This window comes from Zootoca vivipara, chromosome 4, assembly GCF_963506605.1.
Source record: "Zootoca vivipara chromosome 4, rZooViv1.1, whole genome shotgun sequence".
NCBI lineage: Eukaryota > Metazoa > Chordata > Lepidosauria > Squamata > Lacertidae > Zootoca > Zootoca vivipara.
This window is the reverse complement of record NC_083279.1, coordinates 71578273-71594340: the sequence shown is the minus strand read 5'-3', so window position 1 is coordinate 71594340 and position 16068 is coordinate 71578273. Positions and strand designations below refer to the sequence as shown.

At 45.0% G+C, this 16068-nt stretch overlaps 1 protein-coding gene across 1 annotated transcript; it reads right to left on the bottom strand.

The window, feature by feature from the left end:
- Nucleotides 1-5367: 5367 nt before the first annotated feature.
- Nucleotides 5368-10275, bottom strand: LOC132592008 (uncharacterized protein K02A2.6-like). The gene has a single exon (XM_060273743.1). It carries the CDS (start codon nt 9799-9801, stop codon nt 5725-5727), a length of 4077 nt encoding a protein of 1358 aa, XP_060129726.1. The 5' UTR covers nt 9802-10275; the 3' UTR covers nt 5368-5724.
- Nucleotides 10276-16068: the final 5793 nt, after the last annotated feature.

Genomic DNA, 16068 nt, shown 5'->3' with positions numbered 1-16068 from the left:
ATACAGAAACATTGCAAAGGAGACAGGCTCAACAGCTGATCATCATGAAGGCCACCCAAGGAAAATTGGACTTTTGGACTTGTAAGCACATCCTTCAACCTTTATTGCCATAAATGTTTTCTGTTTTTAACAATGATAAACCTTTTCAAGATTTTACAAGGAATTTTGGTATTTGATATTTTTGCTAAAATAATATTATGGAAATCTACACTGATTCTCTCTAAGTAAACATTAGTGAATTTACAAGCAATGTTTCCCAGCAACATCTAGTCTAAACCAACAGCCCTTGGGGGGGGGGGGGAATCTGTGAGAATCCAGGCTCTCTTCTTACTTGAGTTTAACCACACACAAAAAAGTCTCTAGAGGTGCAATTACAGCTTCATGGAAATATTCACAGCCCAACAACTAAGGCTTAATTAACAATTGCGTCCTACCTTTCTACATCATTATACAGATTAGCCGAAAACAACATTCCCTGCAGAAATCTGTTTCCTGCTAGTTGGCCTCAAGAATCACAATTGGCAAGCATACAGAAATGAAACTTAAATCTCAGTTCCTTGTTCTAAATTTGCATGTTTACCACCCTTTAGGACATTTTTGGGAAAAGAAAAAGGAATAGAACAGTTGATGTGGTCTCTCTGATGTGTGTCAACCCAAACTACTTTTAATTAGAATGAAATCACACCAACTATAAAATCCTATGCTTATTTATTCAGAAGCCAGAGTCTTAGTAACTGTTTTCAAGCACTGTACTTGCATGCGATAATGAACACATGTAGAGGGCCACACTCACGAGCCACATTCACAAGTCTACCCACTCAGTGGCCCTGCCCCTGTTATGGCCCCGCCCTCTGTTGTCTTCTTACTAGTCCTGTCTCCACGTGTTTAAAGGTCTAAAGTAGGGAGCTACAATATGAATAATATTATTATTATTTATACCCCGCCTATCTGGCTGAGTCTCCCCAGCCACTCTGGGCGGCTCCCAATTGAATATTAAAACAATACAGCCAGATGTACAATACAATACAGTACATAATGTAGATTCTCGTGATTCGGAACCCTGCATTATCACCCTTCTAAGACTGCATTCACATAGCAGTTTATTTCATTTTCACAATGTTTCCCTGTTAATTTCCATATTATGTTTGAGCTCTCTCATGATGTAAAATCCACTTCCAGAACTACAGTGGACCATAATGCAAGTTTACCACTCATTTCCATATTATTTGCAAAGAATTTCCCCCCTCCCCCAAGTAAATAACACAAAACTTTGCACTAAACTTGCACTATATTCCACTATAGGTCCAGAAGAGACTTTCATGTCATGTGAACGCTCAGATATAATGTGGAACTTAACAGTTAGGGAGAAGTCATGAAAACAGAATAAACCACCATGTGACTGCAGCCCCAACTGCACAGGCACTTGCAGCAGGCTCTCTACTTCAGACCTTCCCCCACAACATGTGGTTGGTGAATAGGCAGGGCCAATGAAAACACAACGGCAGGGGTACGGCATGGCCTCATTCTCCCATCACACAATTGTAAGCCTATTAGGGAAGAACAACTCAGAAAAGGCTAATGTGTTCAATGGGCCTCATAAGTATGGGTACTCATAAGTACGTTTAGGATTGCTGCCACAGTTTGATGCCTAATGTTCAGAGCTTCAAGGCTCCACCAGAAATTCACAGAAGCAAGAAATAATGGTTTTGCTAAACTCTAGTATAATGGATTTAAGATCCATGGAGCAAAATTTGACGTTTCCCCTACTAGCCATTTATTTAAATATTTATTTATTAAATTTGTACACCACCCTTCATCTGTAGATCTCAGGTGAGGAGATTCAAGCTGAGAGAATGCTGTGTGATGCTGAGGATCTAACACGCGAAGAAAGATCTCAGCTCAGCAGCTGATTCACTTCATCAGCTCAGGTATTTAACTTCTGACTCAAATTTCCTATGCTAAGAGTATGATTAATAATTTAAAATTGTAATCAAGGATGGCTCAGATAATGCTTCCATGCCTGGAGCAGGTGAGCAAGTAGCATTGGCCGAGTGATCGGACTCCCCTGTTTCACAGTTTACAGGTAGAATGGTTTTTTAATACAGAGAGATTTTCAGGCTGTAGACTTAAGCCACTTGGAAATTATGATTTCTTAGGCAAAACTAAACATGACATCATTCACAAAATTAGCAGTTGGGTGAATAGCTTTTAAGTGTAAATATCAGGTACAGTGGCCAATCCAGTCTGGGATCCAGGAACATGAGGGCTGGACTTTAACCCTTTGCACCCTGTGCTTCCAATCAGATCACTTCCACCTGCTATTTGTACTAGAAGTTTTTATTGGTGCGAATAGAATCGTTCCTTTCCCGTGTGCCTCCCCAATCCCAAATTTAGGATGCACTAGGAGGCAAGGATTAAAAACCCCTCTCTCCCTCTGCGTAGCTTAGTCAATACAGCATAAGACTCTTTAATCTCAAGGTTGTGGGTTCGAGCCCCATGCTGGGTGAAAGATTCCTACATCCAGGTCCCTTCCAAGTCCCAGCTCTACAATTCTATGATTCCCCTCACCAGGTTCGCAGCCTGGGTCAGCAACCCCACTTCCCTGGCTTTATATACCTACAAAACCAATCACACAGTTGCTAAACCTTGTAGTTTTCAGCAACTGCAACTGCTGAATAATAATAAAGCCCAGTGGCACAGCACTGGAGTGTACTTATTTATTTATAAAAGTATTTTTATACCACCATATCATAAAATATCACCGTGGTGTACCGTGATAAAATGTAAAATACCTTGAAAAAAACAATACAGATAATTATTAAAGTGATTAGTTAATTAAACAGCCACAAAGGCCTGTCAGCATAAAAAGGTATTCAAGAGAGGCCTTATGAAACTTCCACATTCTTAATAACATAATAAGAGCCTGCAGGATCAGGCCGATGCTCCATCAAGTTCAGCATCCTGTTCCCACAATGACCAACCAGGTGCCTACAGGAAGCTCACAAGCAGGATCAGAGTATTCTCCCCTCCAGCAAGTGGAGTTCAGAAGCATTACTGTATCCAGCTATGGATCCAAAGCACAGCCATCAGGGCTAGAAGCTATTGATAACCTCATCTTCCATGAATTTGTCTAATTCTCTTTGGTAGTCAGCACTGCCTCCTGTGGGAGCAAGTTCCCTAGTTTGACTATGCGCTGTGTGAAGAAGTACTTTCTTCTATCTGCCTTGAACCTGCCACCATTCAGCTTCAATAATGTCCACAAGTTCTTGTGTTACGCGGGAGAAAAACTTTTCTCTAGCCGCTTCCTCCATGCCACACATATCTGTATAAACTTCTACCATGTCACCTGTTAGTTACCTTTTCTCTGAACTAAGAAGTCCCAAACACTTCGACTTTGCCTCCTGCTGATCATTTCAGATTCCCTTTTCTGAACCTTCTCCAGCTTTACAATACCCATTTTGAGGCGAGGCAGCCAGAACTGTAGCGTTACGTAACCCTCTGGTTACATAAACTTCAGGATGCGAATGCGGCAAACCCGGAAGTATTTTCCGGGTTTCACTGCACGCACATGCGCAGAAACGCTCTACCGTGCTGCGCACATGCGCAGACATGGTCCTCAGGTTGCGGAAACCTCGGGATCTGACTGGACCTCCAGTATGGATCGCGTCCGCAACCAGAGGTACCACTGTATTCCATATGCAGTTGCACCATAGATTTGTGTGACACAGCATTATAATATTGACACTTTTATTTTCAAGTCCTTTCCTAATGATCCCTAGCATGAAATTTGCCATTTCACAGCTGCTGCACACTGGAGCGACATCTTCATTGAGCTATCTACTGTGACCAAAAGGTGCTGTTCCTAATAAGTCACAGCCAGTTCCATGAGCATATATGTGAAATGAAGATATATATTTTTTGTCCCAATATGCAACTTTACACTTTATGCCGAATTGCATGTGCTGTTTTACTGCCAATTTGGAGAGGCCCTTTTAGAGCTCTTTGCAATCTCTTTTTGTTTTAATGACCCTGAACAATTTAGTACCATCAGCAAACTTGGCCACCTCACTGCTCACCACTAACTCTAGATTGTTAATAAACAAGATAAATCAGTAAGCAAGCCCTGGAACCTTACAGTGCTGCTGTTGATGACTCAGTGTGAAATACATCAGTGAGGTCACTTCTCTTTAAATCAGCATACACACAGTGATCATTACAATCTCCCCAAGCTGTAAGAAGGGATTGACTAATTCAAACTGTTATAGAATGCAGGTTGCCTTGGAATAGAGATCGCTCATACATAACAGAGAGAACCCATGAAATTACCCAAAAGCTCCAGTCAGCATTCCAGTTGTATGGCGGGGAGGTTTGAATTTTCTCTGTACACACACTAAGGTTTTCCTCCGAGTCCACCAACAGCTGACTGATGAGGCCATGATCCACTTCTTGAAGTGCCTGTGAACAAGGAATAAAAGTGTGCAGCTTAAAAAATTGGAGTAAAATGGAGCATTTCTAGCTAAACCTTTAAGGCTCTGGATAAGCCACGAGGAACAAGGAAGGAACATTTCGAATCTACTTTGTTCTAATTAGGTTATAGCATTTCAAAGTCTTTTACCCCTTGATTAGTTCATTGCAAGCACACTATGCCTTTCATTTGTTGCACACAGGCTTCACATCTTCAGTTAAGGTTCCACTAATTCAACCAGCACTCTATATGATATATCTGGAGGGAAAGTTATTTTTACCCATCCTCTCTTTCCATTCCAGATAGCATGTTCATTGTCAACTGTAAATGCTGCTCATAGTGTTGCTGTAAGACAGTCCTGGACATCCACTGCATTTCCCCTTTGCTGACACATGAGGCAGAATTCTAAGAGTGTTTGAGAGGATTGTACCACTTCAGATTACAGGTGGGATGGTGGTGGTCTGGGTGATGCTGTGTGTCTTAACTACACCGTACTTGCAAGGAAAAAACAAACAAGATGGTTCAGTACAGTGGAACCTCGGTTTATGCCTACCTCCGTTTACGAACGCCGTGGACCCGTAAGTGTTTACATCCGGGTTCTGCGGTGTCAGATGCGCAGAAGTGATCTGCGCAGCGCGTGTGTGCATAGAAGTGCTCTATCGGCGCTTCGCGCACGCACTTAAGTGTGCCTTCAGCAAGCGAACGCCTCCGCGAGCGAACACCTCCACAGAACAGATTGCGTTCGCAAACCGAGGTACCACTGTAATTTCCTTCCCACAAGCAGAGATTTGTTTGTGTGAGGATGTATTTTAAAAAATGATTCCCTACCTACAGCCTGAAGTGGTACAAACTTTAGCCCATTCTACAGCTTGTGTAGATCAGACTATAATCAGCACAGTGTTGTGACGTGGGGTTTGTGATTTCAGCTCTCTTGACATAACATGCTGGAGACAGTTCTCTAGTAACAGCTCTTTATTAAAGTGAACAAGACTGACTGTGAGGGCAGGAAGGCTACATTTATAGGGACAGGGGACTGGCTAGGAAGGGATACATTTTGGAGGGAACAATATCAGGCAATCACAGTGCTGCCTTTTGGAGGGAACCAATAAGACAGAGGATCCAAATACAGCAGCTTAAATGAACCAATAGTAGCTGTACCCTCTGGAACCAAAAGGCAGTTACTTTATCCTAATGCAAATACAGACAATAATAATACAGATATAAAATCCTTTGACTCAATACACAACACCCCTCCCCCCCTAGTGAGCACAGCAGACGTAATCCCTCAGGTACTGTGGGGTCCTACAACTTCTACCTGATCTCCTGACAACAGGTGTTGCAGGTTCTGGATTGGGTGTTACCTGTGGTGGAGGGGCTGCTATAGGGGTTTCGTCAGGAACAGATGGAGTCCCAGACATCTCAGGGTCCCCTACCTGTACCTCGTCATCCTGAGGACTAGCAGACCCTGGTTCATTTGCTGAAGCCCCTGGTGACTGCACCTCTGGGCCATCTTCACTCTGGTCTTGCAGCTGTGCGTCATTAGCCAGGGATGAATTATCTGACTCCTCCCTGCTGAGCGCCCGGCGCCTCAGCTGATCTATATGTCTCTTCCAAACTTGCCCATTTTCCAAGGTCACATAATAGGACACAGGTCCACTAGCCCGGGTGATCACACCGGCCACCCACCGCGGACCTCGTGAATAGTTCCTCACCCAGACCAGATCTTCAGGGGCGAGATACCTTGTTGTGTCAGTTTCATCCTGGGGGGTTGCTCTTGAATTACGGTTTGGCATTTTATCTGGGTGGACATAATCCAGCACCGTTACCAGTCTTCTACCTAAGAGCAGCTCGGCTGGCGACTTGCCCGTCGCAGTACACGGCGTCGCATGCTGCAAAAATAACATTCGTGCAATGCGAGCCGACCAGTTACCCTCCATTAAGCGCGCAATGGATTCTTTGGCTGTTCGTACCATGCGCTCAGCCTGCCCATTGGAGGATGGGTGAAAGGGCGCGGATGTGACCCCTCTTATGAAGTTATCAGCCAAGAATGCCCTGAATTCTTGGGATACAAAAGCTGCCCCATTATCTGATACAATGGTCTCAGGTAACCCGTGGGTTGCAAACAGCTGCCTCAACACCTTGATTACGGCAGCTGATGCCATGCTAGGGACCATTGCCACTTCTAACCATTTGGAATATGCATCAACGATAACCAAAAAGACCTTCCCTTGGAATGGCCCAGCAAAATCTATGTGCAGCCGGCTCCAGGGAGTCCTGGACTGCTCCCACCAGTGGACTGGTGCTCTGGCCACTTCTGGCCGCACCTCTTGGCATGCCTTGCATGTTCGTACCCATTGTTCTATGTTCTGGTCCATTCCAGGCCACCACACATAACATCGGGCTAGCGACTTCATCCTGACCATTCCCGGGTGTCCCATGTGAAGCGTCTCAAGAACCCTGTTTCTCAGTGGTGCTGGGATGATCACCCTATCTCCCCATAGGAGACAACCCTTATGCATGGACAATTCGTGCTGCCTTGTCGCATAAGGCCTGAATTTTTCTTCATGCGGACCACCTGGCCACCCCCTCCCCACCCAAGTGAGCACACGGGAGAGAACAGCATCTTTCCTCGTTTTCTCAGCTATATCAGTAGCTGTTACAGGAGCCCCAGGAAGTGTTTCTAGCATCATAATGTGCTCCGCCGGAGCAGGATCCTCATTGCTCCCGCCAGGAAGGGGCAATCGACTCAGCGCATCAGCGTGGCACAACTGTTTCCCCGGCACATGGGTCAAGGTGTACTGGAACCCATTCAGGAATATTGACCAATGCAACATTCTGGGGGAGAGAATTTGTGGCGTTTGTTTGTTTGGGTTGAACAACCCTAACAGTGGTTTGTGGTCCGTTTCAATGGAGAAATGGCGACCGTACAAATAATCATAGAACTTTTTGATTCCTGACACAATCGCTAGTGCCTCTTTATCAATTTGAGCATAGTTGCGCTCCGTGGGTGACAACGTACGGGAATAGAAAGAGATGGGCTTTTCCGACCCATCCGGTTCCCTATGACTCAGCACAGCCCCCAGGCCGTATTGAGAGGCATCACATGCCAGGACCAGCGGCTTCGACTCATCATAATGAGCAAGGACGCTCCTGCTACTCAGCATTTCTCGCAAGGAGTCAAAAGCCTTCTGCTGCTCCCGCCCCCATCGCCACACAGTCTTTTTCTGCAAAAGTCTATGTAATGGTTCAGCTACCGAAGCTTTCTGGGGTAAGAATGAATGATAAAAGTTAATAAGTCCCAGGAATGACTGCAACTCCGTCTTGTTCTGTGGTCGTGGTGCCTCGATGATGGCCTTAATCTTAGCATCTGTGGGGTGGATGCCTGATGCATCAATTTTAAACCCCAAGAAATCCACAGTTGGCACCCCAAAACTGCATTTTTCTTTTTTCAGTTGCAACCCCACCTCCTTGAACTTGAGCAACACTGCACGGACACGCGCAACCAGTTCCTGTGGGTCTTTTCCAGCAATCAAAACGTCATCAAAAAATGGCAAGACCCCCGGCAGACCCCTTAACAGGCGTTCCATGAGCCCTTGAAAAATCCCTGGGGCCACACAAACTCCGAACTGTAATCTGTTAACTCTGAACGCCCCTTTATGTGTGACAATAGTCTGTGCTTCCGCTGATTGTGGGGTTACTGGCAGCTGTTGGTAAGCTTGTGCCAGGTCAATTTTGGCGAACACCTTGCCCCCAGCCAGTTTAGCCAACAGATGTGATATGACTGGAATGGGGTATGAGTTTCCCCTGAGTGCCTTATTGATAGTACATTTGTAATCTGCACATATCCTGACTTCCCCATTTGCTTTAAGGGGCGTGACGATTGGAGTCTCCCACTTAGCAGAGTCCACGGGTGAGAGAACTCCCTGCTTGACCAATTTATCCAGCTCTGCCTCGATCTTGGGTTGCAGTGCAAATGGCACTCGCCTTGGTTTGAGTCGGATTGGGGCCACCCCGGGGTCCAACTCAAAGTCAACTGGGGGCCCTTTATAACAACCCAGTTTTCCATTAAAGAGACCAGCAAATTCCTTGCATAATGCCTCGCTCATCTCAGGGCAGGTTTGGATTGAATTAAGCCCTGAGATACTCAGTCCCAGGGCGGGGAACCAGTCAGTGCCCAGGAGACTGGGGCGACTGCCCTTCGCAATCACCAGTTTGAGTACAGCCTGTTTGTCCCGGAACTGTACTCTCACGGCACACATTCCCATAACATGGATGCGGCCTGCTGAGTACGACTGCAAGGTTGCCGGGAAGGGCTCCAGAGGGGGCAACTTACCCCTGGGAAAGAATGTCTTTGCAGTCTGGTCCGACACGATGGTGAATGCAGATCCGGAGTCCACCTCCATGTCGCACTGCTGACCCTCAATCTTCACCTTGACGTGTGCCTTGCCTTGCGCTGGGAACTGCACGGCCCTCCCGTTGATCTCCGTTACGTAGTGGCAGTCCTTTAGAAAACGAGGTGCTGTGGGCAGTCTGCGATGCTCCAGTCTAGGTGCTCCTGTCGCTCCCGACGCCGCCGATCTACAGACCCTGGCGATGTGACCCGTCTTTCCGCACGTCCGGCACATAGCATCCCTGAAACGACAACTCTTCCGCTCATGGTTTCCGCCACAACCTGGGCAACTGCCTCGGCGATCTTTGTGCACTGTGCAGGCCTGACGCACCAACTCGACCCCACGGACTGGGCTCTGGCTCGGAGTAGCCTCTAGCTCGTCCATGGTATGCGCAACTTCTATCTGTGGCTTAGTGGCCTTGCGACTGGCATCAAACTCCTCTCTTTCATAATTCTCCGTGGCGGTGGCCTCCTTCAAGGCTGAAGCAAGGGTAACCTCTTCTTTAGCCACGATGCGTCTTCTGGCTTTCTTGCTGCTCAGACCACCAATAAACCGATCCAGGAGAGTCTCTTCCAGATTTTGGAAGCCGCAGTGCTGAGCGAGCTTCCGGAGTTCAGCCAGAAATGTGGATACAGACTCCCCAGCATGCTGCTGCCTCTTATGGAACTCCATCCGCCGGGCCATCTTGGTCTCAGTAGGCGCCAAGTGGCTTGTTAGGCAGGCAAGAATATCTTTGAGAGATGTCTCACTCAGCTTCGCTGGAGCAAGTAATGCCTTGGCCAGCTTGAAGGTCTCAGGCCCACAGTAGCTCAGGAATGTGGCCCTTCTTTTGCTGGCATCGGTGATCCCTTGAGCCACTGCAAAGAACTCGAAGCGTTCGACGTAGTCTTCCCAGGTGTGGGGCTCTGATGGCTGGAAGGGCTCCAATACCCTTGGACTCTCCATTGTCCTAGCGGGCAGGGTCGTCTTCTCAGCTGGCCAGTGAGTCTTGTTCTCAGCTGCAATCCGGACTCTGAGGCAGGGTTGTGTTTAACCGCTCCTCAGCATTCCGGATCCCACCTTCGTCGCCAGTTGTTGTGACGTGGGGTTTGTGATTTCAGCTCTCTTGACATAACATGCTGGAGACAGTTCTCTAGTAACAGCTCTTTATTAAAGTGAACAAGACTGACTGTGAGGGCAGGAAGGCTACATTTATAGGGACAGGGGACTGGCTAGGAAGGGATACATTTTGGAGGGAACAATATCAGGCAATCACAGTGCTGCCTTTTGGAGGGAACCAATAAGACAGAGGATCCAAATACAGCAGCTTAAATGAACCAATAGTAGCTGTACCCTCTGGAACCAAAAGGCAGTTACTTTATCCTAATGCAAATACAGACAATAATAATACAGATATAAAATCCTTTGACTCAATACACAACACACAGCACTGAGAAAAACTACCTTTTTATGTGGGGCAAGTGTTTGCCTCCCCTATTCCCTTAGAAGGTATGTCCTCTCTCACTCTGCTACTGCAGAGCAGGATCACTCAGCTGACCACAGAAGGTTTTAAGTTCTTCTTAAAAACCAGCAAAGCTAACCATCTGACATCAATATCTGCCATTTTGAGAAAACTTAGCTTTGAAGTCTGGGAGTTTGGAGCAGTGTGGCCACATTCCCTTCGAATCTGTCTTCCCAGGGTCACATGCCAGTGGTGGGTGGGGCCAGAAACAAAAGAGGGCGGAGCAACAAAAGTTGCTTTTTTGTGTGTGCAGTAGGTTGGTTTGTGCATACACTCATATCCCTCTGTCCTCCATCCAAATGAACAAAAAGCATTATCAGAAGTCAAGGGCGTATTCTAACCACACAGAAACACTCAAGGAGGGTGTGAAGCAGATCATGCCCCCCCCCGTGCCTGTTTTTTAATTTTATTGCATGTGCTAGAAAGGAAAAAATATACGGAACTACTAGGCCATAATTCAATGTTTCTTTAAAAATGAAAACTACAGCACAATAGCCTTTATATGTAAATAGCAGAAAATAAATTTGACACTGAAAAGGAACACAGGATTATCACCACAGGACCAGTATATAGGTAAAGTATGCTGGTCCACATCATGCCTCAAGACTCTTGACCAAAGACTGCCAAAATAGCTCAGTCAGTAGAGCATGAGACTCAATCTCAGGCTTGTGGGTTCAAACCCAACTCTGTGATTCTATGAGTAAACAGTGGAATTGGTAGAAACAAAGATATTTGAGGGAAAGTATATGAAGTTCCCATGGGTGGACAAGAGAAACAGTGCTCTTTATAAAATCAGCTTTCACCCAGCCTAAAATGGGATTCTTAATGTATTATACAGTCAAACCTTGGTTCCCGAATGGCTTAGTTGCCAAACAAATCGGCTCCCAAACGCTGCAAACCCGGAAGTAAGTGTTTTGGTTTGCAAACGTTTTTCGGAAACCGAACATCTGACACAGCTTCTGCTTGAGTACAAGAAGCGCCTTCAGCCAATCGGAAGCCATGTCTTGGTTTTCAAATGGTTTGGGGAGTTGAATGGACTCCCAGAACGGATTAAGTTTGAGAACCAAAGTACCACTGTATATAGAAACGTATTTTAATGCACTAGCATTATAACACTATACAATTTCAACAGTATTTGCGAAACGACAACCACATGGTAACGGACGACAAATGTTTACTTTTAAACTTCTTTTGTAAATAAAGTTTACAAAAGATAATGGCAGTGAAGGGTTTCATTTTAAATTCATTTGTAAACGTTTTCTGTGGAAGGCTACAAAAAAAGCATCCTCAGAACACTCCAGAGCTGGGGGGCGGGGGGCGGGTTTGGTGGTAAAAAAATAAAGGACAAAGCATAGCCCTATCAGGTATTGAGTTTCTTAGCCCCCCTTTACCAGTACAGACCAGTTTACAAATAATAATAATAATAATAATAATAATAATAATAATAATAATAATTTATTTATACCCTGCCCATCTGGGCGGCTTCCAACAAAATACATTATTAAAATACAATGGTCCTGTAGCTTACAGAATCTATAGGATCAAAACGTTTTAAGAACTAGCATTTTAAAACAGGTTTATGTGCGTATTAGGATTGCTCCTCCCTCTATTCCCCTTCAGGACTCCAGCACCATTTAACAGCCGTGTGTCAGGCAGAAGTTCAACAAGTGAAGTTCTTCCTATTACTGGATCTGCATGGCAGGAAATTTGAACCCTTTTGCTTAAAGATACAGAATTCCTGCAAAGGAAAAAAATTGTTGGGCAGGAAAGAAAAACCCCTTGACCCATAGCTGAGTGTTAAGAGGAGTAGCAAGCAGCAAATTTTCCCTTCAAAAGGGGAAACTTTTTAGACCTCAAACGTCTACCTACTTTATCAGCAACGACTACCGATAGTTTGCAAGAAAACAAAAAAGAAGCGCACCTGGCAGGAGAGGACTCTGAATACAGGGACGCTATTTGAAACCTCCAAGTCCGCAGCCATCCACCAATAGGCTGAAGAACCTACAGTATTAAATTTTGCTTTTGCAAAATGGGTTGGGGGAGCAGAGGAAGCACAAAGTGCAAAGTCAACGGGCAAAGATCGCAACGCTTACCATGGAGAGAAGAAAGAAGATGCAACCTGCAAGCGGGTTGTCTCAAAAATTAGCACCATAGGGCTGCCTGCAGCAACGCCTCTCTTCCCAGCAATTTAAAGGGCCAGCAGCATTAAGCAAAAAAAAAACATACAGAGGGAGCGGAAAATGAGTTTCTCTCGCCTACGAGAAGTGCCGGCTCTTTTCGAAGCAGGCGATTTGTCCGACCATTGACGCTTTGGCCAAGCTGCCCTGTGCTGTGGAAATGCTTACACGAGAAGGATTTTTTGCGAGGGAATTTTAAAAGTTGCACTTTCTGAGTCTGGAATATCTTTATTATTTAGGACAAAAATAAGATCCAAGACGGCTGGGATTTCACCCCTCCCCCTTGACTAAAAGGGTTTGTTTTAAGGGGGGGCGCTAAGGCCCATCCTATGTACAAACGAATATCATCTTTCTCTCACTCTCTTATGTACAGTGTGTACACATTGAAAGATGGTGTAGTCGAGGCATTTTCATGAGCGGAGTATTCTCTCAAGTCTGGCAATACCTCCCTCACATGGGCGCAGCTAGGATTTTTGTAGGAGGAGCAGGCTTTTGCTGTGGGGGGGGCAGAACCTCTTATTTGTATTGGTTTTGATACAAAATCCCCCTGCCCTCGCCCATGCTTCCTCATGTGTAGATGGTCACTATTAGTAATATATAAATGGGACAAAACACTGCAGAGTGGCGGCTCTATTTCATTCATATTCAATTTTATCTCTCTTCCCACCCCACCCCACCCACCCACTTTCTGTGGCTACTGAAGAGGCTCAGTCCTCACTGGCTTGGTTTTTTGGGGAGGGGCAGAGAGAGGTTGCGCCCTTCGTTTTGTTTTACTAGTTTGTTTTTTTTACTTTTGCATACCTAGGTTCCCCACCCCACTCCCTGGCCTGTTGATATCTCTTGTGCTACATAAGCAAGAGCAGACTGCTCCCCCCCCCCCGCGAAGACTGAAATGATATCCTTTATTTATAGTGTATTTCCAATAAACTAATAGCTCACCTTTCTGACCAAGGAGACACACTATACAGCATTACAGCACAATAAAACCACAACAAAGGACAAAGCCAATAAAACAATTTGGCTAGTTGAACCTATGCTATACAGTATATATTTTACTGCGTGGGATATCAGCCACAGCATTGCATTTGAGTTCCATGTGCTTCAAAACAGAGCCACCTACAGGAACATAATATGTTAACAAGCTTTTTTAAATGTAAAAAACCCAACAATTGTTTGTTGCACATGCTCCAATCTCCGAGTGATGCAAGGTTCCAGTGGTTCCAGGCAAGGGCCTGGTTTCCTTGTTAACAAAGCAGGTTCTTTTTGGTATTATTATTATTATTATTATTTCATTTTATAATGTATGTCAAACGGAGAGAACAATTATAACAACTGACACAAATTAAAAGATGAAAAACACAACTATAGTATGGATGGCACATAGTATGGATAGTTGCATGAGTTGTAATAACAAAGTCCAAGTAAAGACTATCAATGTTATCAGATTTTCCGTTCTGGATTAGGTTCTTCTCTTTTTATTTGTATTTCTCTTCCCTGTATTTATAGCTCACATTTTTGTTCTAATTTCCAGCGTTGATGGCTCTTTCCCTCCATTATGCAGTCATTTGAGCTAGAATATTTTTGTACAAGAATTGAGATTCACACAGCTTTATCAAAATGTGTGCTGCCAGAAGTCTCTCAAGTCACAAGAGTTGGTGGCTGTGAAATAACTGAACTGCTAATAATCTTACTATATAAATCTGGACCTGAAATGTTGGTGTTTGTGTGAAAGAGAGAATGAAGTAATAAATAGATAGATAGATGATTGATAGATAAATAGATTAGTTAGCTATGTTTCCAGCAAACTGGAAACTTGGGGCTGGCTAAAACCCAGGTCTGCTGCTATTTGTGGTGGCCTCAATAGGTAAAGGCTCAAGAGAAGCAGGAATACAGTATCCAGAGTCTAGGCAAACTCGGGGCTCCCCAGAAGCTGGTACAGTATTCAATGGCACACTCTCATCTGCTGAATTTTCACTACCTGCTGTGGGCTCCTTAGAACCGGTCCTGCTAAACAACCAAGAAGAGTCCACTGCAAGCTCCAAAGTTATTACAATAGGGTTGCTGAGAACCCAGCAGCTCTCTCTAGTGGCCATAGATGCTCGAAGCAAGCTTCTCGCGCCCAATCCCAGCCTCTGCTTTTCGTAACAAGCATGGATATAATAGCTCACTGCTCCATTCTGTGCTGGCAGCAGACCCCTTCGTATAGACAATGTTTCTACCCTTCGTTCTCCCCATCCCTAGGGAGCAAGAACTCGCAGGGTTCTTCTGCCTCGACCTTGAAATCTGTTCTTGCAGAGCTAGAGCTCCACTTGTGAATTTGTAGGACGCATTAGGAGCCCACTGCTGGGGACCGTGGAGGCTTCAGCCCCCACAATAAAATATTTGAGGAGGCCGGGCCACCACAAAGTTGATGGGCATTCCCATTCAAATGGTGTGTGTGCACTGTGTCATATGATCAATTATGCGGGGCGGGGCTCACCTGTGCCCCCGCAATATTTTATTCAAGTTGGCACAGAAGGACAGTAGAACAGAAGGACATCTGCACATGTGCAGCAGGGTATATAGTTGCCATCAAGTAATGACAGCTACCGGTATTAGAATAATAGAATCTCAGCTAAAGCATACATGACAGATGACCATCCAACCTCTGCTTAAAAACCTTCAAGGAAGGAGAGCGATAGGGATAGATGGGTCTTGCCAAAAGGCACGTACAGTGACTAGGCCGAGGGCAGAAGATTGTCCACCTGTGCCCAGTCCAAATCGTATGCCCATAAAGCAAACCTGCCCTTACAATATGCTGTGGGATACAACTCCCATCAGCCCTGACCACTGACCACACTAGCTAGGGATAATGGGAGCTATAGCCCAAAATATGGAAACCACCAGGTCTGAGAAGGCTGCTTTAAATTGTTTGTTTGTTTAGATCATCAGCTGGTATGTAAATGAAAGCAATTCTATTTAATGGTGGTAATCTGCCCTGTTGCCATGACAATAGATCCCTTCTATGTTAGCATGAGTCTTATTGAATCAAATCTAAAATATTGAGCACATAGTTGCTTAGATCTCCATCTCATGTTATTGAGAATGCAGGAAACAAAGCAGAGAAGATGAAAAATACGGCTTTTGTAACATTCTCTGTTTAATAAAGATCAGGTAAGAAGAACTATATACAACAGGTCTCTCCTTTCGGTACTTTCCAGCGTTTTTGCCTCCTGCTTGGGCCTGACCTCTTACACTAGATATGCAAAGCCAGTTTTCTAGACAAAGAGGTGCTGGAACTCACCATGAATGTCTCCCTTGTTCTCTTATAATGGCAATGGCGCCCACCTGAGAGGTACCAGAACTGAGTTCTGGTGAGTTCTGGCTGAAAACAAGCCCTGTAATGCAATCTTATAGATATCGTCACATGTGCCCTTTCAGCTTCTGTTGGTAAAAGTAGGCTGAAAAGATTTAGGATGACAGTGCAGGTAAACCACCAAACTCAATTACCTACGCATAAGTTAAATCCACTGAATTTCTCACCCTTGTTATCAA

Bases quoted from the DNA above. Each gene is read 5' to 3' on its own strand.
- LOC132592008 (XM_060273743.1), bottom strand. From the start codon at position 9,801: ATGGAGAGTCCAAGGGTATTGGAGCCCTTCCAGCCATCAGAGCCCCAC.